This window comes from Myotis lucifugus, unplaced genomic scaffold, assembly GCF_000147115.1.
Source record: "Myotis lucifugus unplaced genomic scaffold, Myoluc2.0 scaffold_272, whole genome shotgun sequence".
In the NCBI taxonomy this organism is placed as follows: Eukaryota; Metazoa; Chordata; class Mammalia; order Chiroptera; family Vespertilionidae; genus Myotis; species Myotis lucifugus.
Genome location: NW_005871320.1, coordinates 117,325 through 131,058, shown reverse-complemented (window position 1 = coordinate 131,058; position 13,734 = coordinate 117,325). Strand labels below are relative to the sequence as shown.

The 13,734-nt window shown below is 42.4% G+C and overlaps 1 protein-coding gene and 1 long non-coding RNA gene across 14 annotated transcripts in view; one reads left to right on the top strand and one right to left on the bottom strand.

Annotated features, from left to right (window-relative positions):
* Positions 1-5,761, bottom strand: part of PRPF4B (pre-mRNA processing factor 4B) — a 59,567-nt gene extending 53,806 nt beyond the window's left edge. For 6 of the 13 annotated variants that reach the window (XM_023763012.1, XM_023763013.1, XM_023763014.1 and 3 more), the window contains exon 1: positions 4,794-5,761. In XM_023763012.1, coding sequence (XP_023618780.1) covers positions 4,794-5,326 — 533 coding nt within the window. In that variant the 5' untranslated portion in view covers positions 5,327-5,761. The remainder of the gene's footprint in view (positions 1-4,793) is intronic. The other 7 variants (XM_014464858.2, XM_014464856.2, XM_023763007.1 and 4 more) reach the window with 3 other exon arrangements.
* A 3,398-nt stretch (positions 5,762-9,159) lies between these two features.
* Positions 9,160-11,665, top strand: LOC111828048. Its single transcript, XR_002831805.1, has 2 exons — positions 9,160-9,684; positions 10,733-11,665. It is a non-coding gene; the product is annotated as an uncharacterized LOC111828048 (long non-coding RNA).
* Positions 11,666-13,734: the final 2,069 nt, after the last annotated feature.

Here is a 13,734-nt window from a genome sequence, read left to right as displayed (position 1 = left end):
TTATTATTAGTTGTTATTGTTAATCTCAAGTTTTTCACAGATATGTATGTATAGGAAAAAACATAGTACAGGTATACCTTTGGAGATATTGCAGGTTTGGTTCCACATCACTAAAAGAAAGTGAATGTCACAATAAAGACAGTCACAATGCTTATAAAAGTTATGCTTTAGCCCTAACCAGTGGTTCTCAACCTTCCTAATGTCGCAACCCTTATGGTTGTGGTGACCCCCAACCATAAAATTATTTTCGTTGCTACTTCATAATTGTAATTTTGCTACTGTTATGAATCGTAATGTAAATATCTGATAGGCAGGATGTATTTTCATTGTTTGCGACCCACAGGTTGAGAACCGCTGCACTGGTTTGGCTCAGTGGATAGAGCATCAGCCTGCAGACTGAAAGGTCCCAGGTTCAATTCCGGCCAAGGGCATGTACCTGGGTTGTGGGCACATCGATGTTTCTGACTCTCTCTCTCCCTTCCTCTCTGTAAAGAATCAATAAAATATATTTAAAAAAAAAACAAACAATTCCTAAATTTAAAAATATTGCTAAAATGCCATCCATCAGCTGAGCTGTACAGTACTAACATCAAAGATCGCTGATGACAGATTACCATAGTATAATAACAGTAACATCTGAAATAGTGTGAAAATGATCAAAATGTGACATAGAGACATGACATGAGCAAATACTGTTGGAAAAATGGCACAGACAAACTTGCTCAAGGCAGGGTTACTATAAACCTTCAACATGTAAAATGCAATATCTGTGAAGTGCAATAAAGTGAGGTATGCCTGTATATGTAGAATTTGATACTATCTGTGGTTATGGCATTCACTGGAGGTCTGGGAATGTATACCCCGTGAAAAAGAGGGACTACTGTATATAAATTCCATATGTATAAATTTACATTTTGCAATTTAACACACATTAGCAGGTGTATAGGTCTATACCAGCCGTGGGCAAACTACGGCCCGCGGGCCGGATCCGCCCGTTTGAAATGAATAAAACTAAAAAAAAAAAAAAAAAAAAAAAAAAAAAAAAAAAAAAGACCGTACCCTTTTATGTAATGATGTTTACTGTGAATTTATATTAGTTCACACAAACACTCCATCCATGCTTTTGTTCCGGCCCTCCGGTCCAGTTTAAGAACCCATTGTGGCCCTCGAGTCAAAAAGTTTGCCCACCCCTGGTCTATACCAACCTGGTCTACAACAGTTTTGTCATAAAACAATACTGACTGAGAGCTGATTAATGTCTTTCAAATCACATTATTTGGAAACAAAGCTAAGTTAAAAGTTCAGGCAATATGAAAGGGTTTAACAGTATTTGTTCATTTGTTTTGTCAAATGCAATGTACCAGTTTCACCCTTCAAACAACCCAGGTCTTGGGGCATTGGCACAATAGCCATGAACAATTTTAAAATAAAGTGACCAGTTACCAACCACAAGTGTTATTTTAACTTCCTTTTTCACATTGTTTCCCCCTCCTCCCCTAGAATATTCTTTTTGATATCTTTTTGGGGGGGCATTCAATTTATGCTTTGGAGACAAAATGGTTAGCAAAGGGAATGCAATTGCTTCTTTATAAGTAATTAAGCCTGTTTCTCTAACAAATTAAACTACTTTAATACAGAACTAACGGAGAAGTAAAAATAAGAATGAATCCCCCAAGACTTTCTTTTATGTGTGTATGTACACATACACACATACACATATGCACTTTTACTGATTTCAGAGAGGAAGGGAGAGAGAAACATTGAGGAGAGAGAATCATCAATTGGCCACCCCCTGCATGCTCCCACTGGGGATTGAGCCCACAACCCAGGCATGTGCCCTGATCAGGAATTGAACTGAGACCTCCTGGTTCATGGGTCAATGCTCAACTACTGAATCTCACTGGCCGGGCAAGACCAACTATTCTTAAAACAATTTCCTTGACCTACTTCTTTTCTAAATCAGGTTTGGGATTATATTTCAAAGAATTAAAACTATCACATAAAAAGTGGATCTTTCTGGGACACTGGAAATAAATGAAAATTATTTCAAGCCTTAAAGGCTGTTTTTAAAATGTATAGTGGCAGACCAGACTATACAATAGATAGGAGCTGGGTTCTAAAACCAGACTGCCTGGGTTTAAATCTTGGGTCTGTCACTTAGTACAACCTTGACCAAGTTAACTTAATTTTTCTGTGCTTCAGTATCATCTGTAAAACATGGGAAATAACAGTATCTACCACCATCGGGCCATTATAAGGATTAAATGAGTTAATATTTGTTCAGTGCTTTGAGCAGTTCCTGGCTTGGTAAGTACAAACAAGTCAATGCATGTAAAAATGTAAATGTTTAGCCCTGGCCAGTTTTGCTCAGTGATTATAGAGCATCAGCCTGTGGACTGAGAGTTCGATTCCGATCAAGGGCACTGACCAAGGGCACGTACCTCAGTCCCTGGCTCTGGCAGGGGCATGTGTGGGAGGCAACCAATGGGTATATCTCTCACATCGATGTTTTTTCTCTCCCCCCCCCCCCACCATTCTCTCTCTAAAAAAGGGGGAAGGTAAATATTCTTGGGTGAGGATTAACAAATATATATATACATATATATACACACATATACATACATATATACATATATATATATAAATGTATTTTTTATATAACACACGCACACATATATTTTTTAAAGTAAATGTTTAAAACCATCCAAAAGGCTGAGTTAGCTAATGAGTGACAAATGTAAAAGCCCTAGAAAGCCTTCAGGAAGCTTAAAACTGTTTTTTTAATATTTACTTTTTCTAAATTAGAACTTTGAATAGCATCCATATAAACTATTCAGTATCCTCTAAAGAACTGTTCAGACACTACAGTATATCCAGCATTCAGTATGAGCAGCATACATAGTACTTGCTTTCATATCAAACCGTTTTGTTAAACATCTTCAAATAATTGAAAATGGAACACATATAAACCAAATATTCCATTTATACCCAATGTTCTGTGGGGGAGGGGAAGTAAAATTAAAGACTATCTCAGTATCACTCACATTGCAAAGGCCTAAAAAAGTTACTTATTACTATCAAATCTAGTATTTGAATATGTAAATAAAATGTAGCTGAATGACTCCTCAAAGTGAATCTGAACAGTTCCTGAAATAAAATGAACCATGATACTATAGGACTTTAATTTTTAAAAATGTTTTTTATTGATTTGAGAGAGAAGGGAGAAAGAAACATACACTGAGTGGCCAGATTATTATGACCGGCCAGATTATTATGACCACCCCATCAGTACAATGAAGTGAATTAGTTATGCAAATAATAATAATAATAAAACCTTGCGAGTATTTGCTTAGGAAGTTTTCAATATTCAGTATTTTTGGAAGTGTCAATGAAGTACTGATGGGGTGGTCATAATAATCTGGCCACTCAGTGTAGATGAGTGCACAATCTGGGCTGGAGCCCTGAAGGGGACTCAAACCCCGACCTCTAGTTCAACCACTGCACCGCATAAGATGTGTACTGCACTGGCAAAAACACTGTAACAGTGCCACACTGTGACCTCGAGGAGGCACAAAATGAGGCAAACTCTAGTTAAAACTTTAGACTCCATCTGCTGTCCTCTCTGAGTCAAATGTGAAGATAATAAAGCAGTTTTCAATAGTCCTTCATGAAAAACTTCACTGTCTAGCTGAGTAAAGCCCAGGACTGAGGTGTCCCACTGGTTGCACAGCAATGAAGTGTTGGGCCGTCTGGTGGCAAAGATTTCTCCTATCTCTCAATCCCAAGTTGCTGGGCTTCATCTACCTCTTTTCTAAAATGGCTGGAAACAAGTCAGATAATGCTGATGCAAAAACAATATAGGAATATTGTTTTAAAATCCATTCTCTTTTATGTTCTCGTTTGAGATTTCCTCAACACACACACGAAAAACAAATATAGTGATTTCAGTTAAGCAATGGTTAGCCTCTGCAACGCATACAGGTATGCATTCCTCTCGGCCGCATCCACTATATTATATTGGCTTAACTACAGGAAAGTGCCCGGGTCCGAGGGAGCTGGCCATGTCCACTACCGCTTTCAGGGGTCCTCCCGAAGGAGCGCTACAGTCAGGCCCGAACGCCAGGCCTTAAACCCAAGGACTTGGTCTTACTTTGTCTCACGTTTACAAGTTGGCAAATAAGCTGCCAATAAAACCTCGGGTGGGTGATGGAGTAAAGAAGAGTCCAGGGGTGGCGAAAGGAAGTGCACAAACTATCGCTGTGGGAGGTCCAAAGGGTGACCCTAGCACCCCTGCTCCTCGCGGCTTTCTGGCTCTAAAGCTGACCCCGGAGCAGCACGACCCGCACTGCACGCGGAAGGAAGACACGTCTCCGGGCGAACCCGGGTGCCGCTCGGCTCCTCGGACCCCCAGCACCGAGGCTGCGAGTGCGGCGGCCCGGGACGCCGGGAGGACCGCCGGGAGGACCGGGAAGGCGCGACCGCACCGGGCCGCAACGCCCTGCCTTGCGCGTGGGACCTGTAGAGGCCGCTCGCGCCCACGCCTACCAGAGGAGGACGCGCGGCAGGCCGCGGCCACCTCCGACTCAACAGACGCGGCCTCCGGGAGTGGAACTCGCAGGCCGGCCGCCCACCCGCGCCCCACGTTTCCCGCCCCACAACGTATCGGGCGGAGAAAGGCAAAGTTTTGCTCTCGCCGTTAGGCCTGAACTTTCCCGCCCGCCGGTGCAAGTCTCCACCGTCTGCCACCCCGCAGTCCCCAGGGCCCCGGCCTTCCGTACTGCTGAGAGACTTACTCCGACTGTTCCCGCAGACACGGAGCCTCGGCGGCGGCCATCTTGAACTTCCTGACTCGTCGGTGGCGGCGGCTGCCCGGGCGGTGGAGGCTGGTGTAAGGGGAGGAAGAGGGAGCAGAGCCGGCGCGCATGTGCTGAGCGCGCAGGGCACCGTGGAGCTCCGAGTCCGCTCTAAGAATCCAGATATAAAAGTGCATCCGGGGACAGGGCGAGCGAGCGTGATGACGCAACTTCCCCAGGCGGGGGAGGGGCGCGAGGAGCGGCGGGCGGCGCCTGCTGAGGGTTCGAGGCCGAGGGACCGGCATGCGCTGTGCGCGGGCCAACGTCAGAACCGAACTAGATCTGGGAACCTGCTGGAGAGGGAGGCGCCGGGACTCGGTGCGCCGTCGGTCTCGGGTGTTCTCACGGGGGCCCAGGAGCTGAGTTAAAGTTCTCAGACTACGGCAAACAAAATGATGGTTTTGCTTCTGAGCTGCGTTGGAGGCGTAGTGAATGCCTCTTGACTGGCTGGATAATTCAACCAGAAGTCGCATGAAGGGCAAGCTTGTAGAAAGGCATACTGAGAATACTGGAAAGTTAGAGTTGCACTTAGAACGTAAATGTATTTTAATATGTAACCGTTATTGATACATTTATTTAAAACATGAACTTTGTTTCCATTTTTGCCAAATCCAGGGGTAATGCCAGGAGTCGTTAGGGTCATTGGTTCTGTAAATTGAAGTTTTAAGTAATATTTTGGTTCAAATGATGTTTTTCTATAATAATGGACTACAGTAATGGGACTAGGTGAAATACTATATGAAAAAACATTTATTGACTCTTGGAGAGCTTTCAGTACCGTGTGGGATTTTATGTCGCTCTCGGAAAAAAAGGTACCATTCTCTGTTCTCCGGCACCTGGAAGCAGGGTGACCATTGCTTTTATTCTTAAAAACAATTGAGTTTGGGTTTGTCCTGGAAGTTGAGCTCAGAATATCTGGGCTTCTTATATATCTTAAATTTTCAGAGGGGAAGAGTTACAAATATTCTTAAAAAATAAGTACCTGTTTGGCTGAGTCCCAAACATGTTAAAATGTTAAGTGTTTTCCCCACATGGACTCTATTAATATGGAATACCAAATTAACCTTTGGATAATTATTGATTTTTGTGGATTCCCCATTGTAGCATTTCTTTATATCAGGGATCCTCAAACTACGGCCTGCGGGCCACATGCAAATACAAATATTGTATTTGTTCCCGTTTTGTTTTTTTACTTCAAAATAAGATATGTGCAGTGTGCATAGGAATTTGTTCATAGTTTTTTTTTAAACTATAGTCTGGCCCTCCAACGGTCTGAGGGACAGTGAACTGGCCCCCTGTTTAAAAAGTTTAAGGACCCCTGCTTTATATAGTCCTTAATTATATTGTTTTCTTCATGAAGGATTTCTCTCTCCTTAACAATCAGGTTCAGGTATAATAACTTGAAAGACTTCTTTCAATGAATAAGTTTTCAGAGATATGTTAAAAATGGTTTATGTTTTAACCATATGCTTATTTATGTACTAATAGTGTATAAGTTGGGATTTCAGACTATTAGTTCTAACTATTCCTCCCTCATCCCTATTTATCTTTTTAAAGTATTACTAATTCAGCCTTGTATGAACAGTTCATTGTATTATCTGCTCCCTGCCCTCATGAAGGCAAGGCAATGTGTCATTTTATCAATAGCTCCAATATGTTATTAAAATAACAAAAAATAATAAATTATATATATAAAATCCTAATATGCAAATAGGCCAAATGGCAGAACAGCTGAACAACTGGTCACTATGACGTATGCTGACCAACAGGAGGCACACGCGGAACATGGTGGACGTTGGCCACAGCAGGATGATGGAGCAGGTGAGTGGAGCCGCCAGACCAAGGTGGGGCGCCAATCGCTGTCATGGGGTGAGCCTCTGGTGCTTACTGAAAATTCTTTGCTCCCGTGCACCGCAGTCCCACTGGGCACTCGCACCTGCTGCCGGCACTGGCCCCACTCACACCTGCTGATCGCTTGGCGCTGTCAGCAGGTGCAAGTGGCAGCTGCCAGCCCCGATCACCCCTCAGGGCTTCTCCACCTACCTCCTGAGGGGCGATCAGGGCCAGCAGCCACCTCTCACACCCGCTGCCAGTGCTGGCCCCAATCACTCCATGCCAGTCAGCGGGTGGGAGCGGGGCTGCTGCCAGATGGGACCAGGAGCTGTGGAAGGAGGTGCCAGGTGCGAGTGCTCAGGAAGGGTCGAGACCTGCCCCTGTGCCCACTGCAGCCTCATGGCCCACAGTTCCTTTCATGGCCCAATTCATGCACTGGGCCCCTAGTTTTTAAATAGTTTTAAAATTAAATAATCATAGCGTATGTAGTACAAACCTATTACAGATCACATTTTGGAAATAACTGCAACCCTATAAGGGATCTTTACCTTGGATATACTCTAAAGTAGTATAATATACTAAAGGCAAAAAGTCTAGCAAACTGGTGTGAAAAGGTAAGGTAACTTGCTTGTGATGACTCAGTTTCTAAGTGGCAAGCCAGGATTTGAATTGAAATCGAACTTCCAAGTCTTTGCTCTTTCCTTCTTAACATGAAGCTTCCCACAGAAATGTCATTTGTTTAGCATCTTACTGAGTACCCACTAACACAGCTCTTTCATATTAAAATATTTTTTAATTTTTTAAAATTTTTTTCCTTAATTTATTTTTATTTATTTTTTTTCTAGTTTGATTTTTTTTTTTATTTTTTGCTAAAAGTATTACAAAGGGTATTACATATGTGTCCTCCCCCCCCCCCGCCCTTGACAATCCCCTGCCCTCCCTTACCCCACAGTGTCTTATGTCCATTAGTTATGCTTATATGCATGCATACAAGTCCTTCAGTTGATCTCTTACCCCCCTCCCTCCTGCCCCCCAACCCTCCCTGGTCTTCCCACTGCAGTTTGACAATCAGTTTGAGGCAGCTCTGCCTCTGTATCTATTATTGTTCAAAAGTTTGTAATGGTCTTTATTATCCATGAATGAGTGAGATCATGTGGTATTTTTCCTTCATTGACTGGCTTGTTTCACTTAGCATAATGCTCTCCAGTTCCATCCATGCTGTTGCAAATGGTAAGAGTTCCTTCTTTTTTACAGCAGCATAGTATTCCAACGTGTAGATGTACCACTGTTTTCTAATCCATTCATCTACTGATGGGCACTTAGGCTGTTTCCAGATTTAGCTATGGTGAATTGTGCTGCTATGAACATATGGGTGCACATATCTTTTCTGATTGGTGTTTCTGGTTTCTTGGGATATATTCCTAGAAGTGGGATCACAGGGTCAAATGGGAGTTCCATTTCCAGTTTTTTGAGGAAACTCCATACTGTCTTCCATAGTGGTTGCACCAGTCTGCATTCCCACCAGCAGTGCACAAGTGTTCCTTTTTCTCCACATCCTCTCCAGCACTTGTCGTTTGTTGATTTGTTGATGATAGCCATTCTGACAGGTGTGAGATGGTACCTCATTGTTGTTTTGATTTGCATCTCTTGGATGATTAGTGACTTTGAGCATGTTTTCATATGTCTCTTGGCTTTCTGAATGCCCTCTTATTCAAATATTTTTTTAAGTAAAAGGGAAAGATCACTGTACTGATGTCCAGAAATACTTATTTTCCCAAGGTCCAGAGGCTGTAATCTCTTTCTTGTTGCTGATTAGTGGAGAGCTCATAGGCCTATCTCAGTTTCCTTAAATCACATTATATTCCCTGGTCCCCTTTGGCTCCATAATTCTTGGCAGTATGCTTTATGTGAGAATTAAACTAAGCACACTGAGCCCTAGCTGGTTTGGCTCAATGGATAGAGTGTCAGCCTCTGGACCAGAGATTCCCGGGTTCCATTCCAGTCAAGGGCACGTAACTCAGTTGCAGGCTCCTCCGCGGCCCAGGCCCTAGACAGGGTGTTTGCAGGAAGCAACCAATCGATGTGTTTCTCTCACATGGATATTTCTGTCTTTCCCTCTCCCTTCCACTCTCTCTTAAAATCAATGGAAAAATATCCTCGGGAGAGAATTAAAATAAACAAACAAACTAAGCACACTGAGTAGAGGGAAGATGAATGGGGGAAGTAGGCACTAAGGCTGTTCAGGTTTGAAGCCAGATTATGACTAGCTAAAGTTTAGATTTGGATAAACCATTCAAGTTTGTAAAAAAGAGCATAGCAGCCCAGCCAGCAAGGCTCAGTGGTTGAGTGTCAACCTATGAATAGGTCACAGTTCTATTCCTGGTCAGAGCACATGCCCGGGTTGCAGGCTGGATCTCCAGTGTGGGGTGTGCAGGATGCAGCCGATCAATGATTCTCTCTCATCATTGATGTTTCTATCTCTTCTTCTCCTTCCTCTCTTGACATTGATAAAAATATATTTTTTAAAAAGAGCATAGCAAAAATAAAGTTTAAGAAAATGATGCTAGCAAAATACTTCTTTAAAATTTTCTCACCAAGGTACTAACAGTATGCAGTGTATACTAGGAAGGGGATTTGTCAAGGACTCACTCAAAACTGAACAACCTGAATGGTCAGAAAGACAAACAGGTGGGTCCTAGAGCCCACCTCTAATTATCTGGTTATTAAATTAAGCCTGAAACATACATCACTTGAGGCAAAAATGACAAAACTGAAGCTATTTGTACATTGGGCACATCATGAAAAGGCGGTTCCTTTGGAAAAGACAATAATGCTGAAAAAATAAAAGGCAGCAGGAAGAGGAAGACCAAATATGAGATGGATTGACTCTACACAGAAGCCATGGACATGAGTCTACAGGACCCAAGCAGAGTCATGGAGGACAGGACTTTTGTGGACATCACTCAGTCTCCGGTAGTAGGAGCCAAATCAACTGCAGGTAACACACACACACACACATCCTTATGTTGCTGTTGTAGTTTTAGAAGATGGTTTTTTAATGGTAGAGTTAAAATGGAAGTAAACATCCACCTACTCCTTTAATCATTGTTATAGGTCCCTCTCACAGACACCAGAGAGGTGTAATCAGACAGCCCTGAGTCAGAAGGAGAGGGCTGTCCCTACCCCAGTTCTTGTCTTCTCATATATATCAATTTAAATGAAAGAACCTGATTGCATTGTGATAAAGCCAATTTTATTAAAGCAATTAAAGCAAACACATTTATTAAAGAAGCAAGGCAAGCAAATCTATCTCCAGGTATAACGTGCACAGATGGGCTCTTAGCTAATCTGGAGAGTGATGAATTGGGTGGGGTTTGAGGCGTTAGATACCCTCCTGTCTATAGGTTTCAGAATTCCTCTGCTGAATGTCTTGGTACAGATTAATTCTCAGGTCACTTTACTTTGTTGTGGCCTTCCCAGAATTCATGAAACGCACCTAGCAATTTTATCTTGCCAAGCCTTGAGACTTCTGGCTTTTGTGTTTAGGGAGCAAAAAATAAAATTGCCTTCCCTGCATTCTCTCCTTAGGGAGGCTTTTAACCATTTGCTCTCAAGAATTCTGGGCTGGGGAAGATAATGGCTTGTTATTTACAAGCTGGCTTCAAATTGCCCCCAGTGTTTGGGCTTGTTTTTAATATATTTTATTGATTTTTTACAGAGGGATAGAAAGTTAGAAACATCGATCAGCTGCCTCCTGCACACTCCCCACCGGGGATGTGCCCGAAACCAAGGTACATGCCCTTGACCGGAATCGAACCTGGGACCCTTAGTCCCCAGGCCTACGCTCTATCCACTGAGCCAAACCGGTTAGGGCTGGCCTTGTTTTAACTTTCCTACTTCAGTTTCCCGATTCCTCTTGCCCTGGAGTTTTCCCAGCTTCTACTGCCCTGTAACAGTTCAGCAAGTGTTTATGAAGCGACAAACTTTCCACTTTCAAACTAAAACCCCAACTTTTCATTCTTGCTGTTCTTCCTCCGCCGATTCAGGAACATTTGCTCTGGAAAGCTGCCCAGCAGGAACCATTTCATAGCAAGCCCGGCAGAGAAGCAGCTTAGGAATGGAACTCACCCGGATAAATCCCCAGAGGGGCGGGGCCTCAGCGAGCTGGCGCTTCCCGGTGGGTGGGCTCCCGACCTGCGCCCCGCCCCGGAAGTCGCGTGAGTGCGTAGCAGGAAAAGGTGGGCGGGTCTGCAGTCCTTTACAGTTCTGGCCCTGGAGCTACGGCTCTAGGCAGAGCTTCCTGCTTCTGGTCGGAGCCTTCGCGCTCCCTCCGGGCCGGCGTTTGCTCCGTGGAGCCGAGCCAGCTCCGCAGTCACTGTCAGGCTCCGCACTGTTGCCGCCATTACAGTCGGGCGGTTTCCCGGCTCCAGCCCTGGCGGAGGCCCACCTACCGGAGAATCCCGCGTCCCTAGGACCTCGCGGCGGCCGCATTCACTAAAGCGGGGATTGTTTTGCTGAAGAGATCGTGAAAGCTGAGCGCTTGGCGTCCCCCACCCCCGACCCCCAAACAGTACCGAACAGGTTTGCGGGTCCGGAGACGGCGTTTTGGGGACAAACATGCATTTTTGAACATTTCGACTTGTTCTTGCCATCATTTCTTTCAAGTATTATTACTTTCATGCAAGATACACATTCCCGAACTAGTGTGATAATGCCTTTGAATTACCTTCCTCCCGTCGAAAAGTGTAAACTAAGCTACACTGGCATCGCCAGTCGCGTTAGGCTCATTATAACGTAGGCTGTACACAAAAATGAAGAGCTCCATAAAATCCCTTGCAGGAAACTGGTCTGTGAAAGACTCCCCAGATCGCCTTGTGGATAATACTTAAGTTTTTATCTAGTTTAAATCTAGATTTGAAATTTGTAGCCGTTTGGGAACATACTGGGCTGTTCTTCCTTTATTACAGAACAAAAACTTTTCCCTTTGTTTCATGAAAATTAATTTAGCTTTTTTGTTGTTTGTTTTAAAGCAGTTCTGATGCGTTCATGAAAATCTAGAATATATAAAGCAAAAGGAAACAAAAACCACCCGGAGTTCCATTGTCCAAACTGGACCAACGTTAACATATCGGTGTGTTTTGGCCTATTTCCATATGAAATAATAACTTTGCTTGTGCTCGTGTATGAAATGCGATATTTTCCCTTTTCATGGAATATGCCCGTCAGTTTTTACATAGTTCTAGTTTAGTAAACACTTTTGTAACTACATGGTGTCCCTTTCCTTTGTTACTGGTTGTCTCAGTCCTTTCAGTTTGCACTATTGCACATGAGTGTGATGAGGCAGAATCTAGAATTGCATTTAGAACATGACCATTCAAGCCAGAGAGACCTGGGCTTCACCACTTGCTCTGCAACTTCAAACAATGTATTTACTAGTAACCTTTTTGGGCCTCATTTTGCACGAGTAACACAAAAATAATAATTCTCATCACACAGAGTTATTACAAGAATTAAATGAAACAATGAATGAAAGTGCCTGGAACATATATTAGTAAATACAAGCTTTGTCTGTAGGCAATGTTTGTTTTGGGTTTTAATTTGTTTCTTTTTTTCTGTAAACCACATGGTTTATTTCCAGATTTCATATATAGTTAAATGCTACCACCACTGGATGTGGGGATTTTATACACAGCTCTTTATACAATTTATTACATAGTAATACATACAAGCATAAATACTACATACATTAAAAATCTTTTTTGCAATAAGAAAAAATGAAAAATGTCTATAATCCTACTACCTATAAATAATTTTTATTCACATTGTATAATAGGGCTTATCCTTTCTCACTTTTTTATACATTTACACATATATGAATGATATTTTTTAAATAGGGTTGTATAATAAATTCAGGTTAATAACTTGCTGAGGACAACAAAGAAGTCCAGTGTAAAGAGAATGTAGTGGTTAAAGAAGTGGAAAATAAAGCTGGAAAGGATTTGGATTTCATTTAAAATTTGACATTTAATTTGTTATAGAAGGTTCACTTTGCTGTTGTGTGAAGATAGATAACAGGGCTCAGGGTGGAAAGGTGGAATCCAGGTAGTGTAATTCAGTAATCCCGTGATTGACGGTGGAAATAGAAAAAGTGATTGGATTCTGGATATGTTTTGAGGACAGGCTGTAGAATTCACATATTGATTGGATGTGGGATGTGAGAGTCAGAAACTTAAGTTTTTGCCTGAGCAATTGGATGGTTGTAATTGCCACTTAGAGAGGAAATGAAGGAGCAGATTTTTAACCCTTTGAGTGCCAACCAATATCCTAGGAACTATGCTAAAATTGCCAAGGCATTTTGAGTTAAGGTTCTTAAAATTTTTTGCCCCACATAAAGAGTGAACTACTAGCAACTAATAGTGACACTGCAGGAGGAGCATGATAGCGCACTTTTGGTGAAAGACAGGAGGGAAGCGCTTGCGCTCCCTGGCACTTTAGGGGTTAAAGGTGGGGGGGCTGGGGGAGGGGGGGAGGGGAGGATGAAGAGTTCTGTTTTAGTCCTTATAATTCAGAGTCTATTAGATGTCTGCTGAATGTGGAGTCTTAAAGACTTCAATTATTGTTGAGTTTTCCATTTCTACCTTCATTTTTGTGAGTTTTTGCTACACTTTTTTTTGGTTCTCTGTTATTAGATACATACATGTTTATAAATGTTACAGTTTCCTGTTGGATTGACATTTATTAGAAAATGTCCTTATTTTTCTCTAATAACATTTAAAATAATTTATTTGCTTGACATTACAACTTTCTTATGGCTGCTACTTACATGATTTGTACCATTAAATCTAAAGTGTGTCTCCTCTAGACAGCATACAGTTATATCTTGGTTTTTTTAGCCTAATCTAGTGATCTACCTTTTGAATAGATTATTTACTCTGTTTGTTTATTTATTTTAAAAATGTTTTTATTGATTTTTAGGGGGAGAGAGAGAGAGAAAGAGAGAGAGAAATATTGATGTTCACATCAATATTTGAGCCCAAAACCTGGGCAT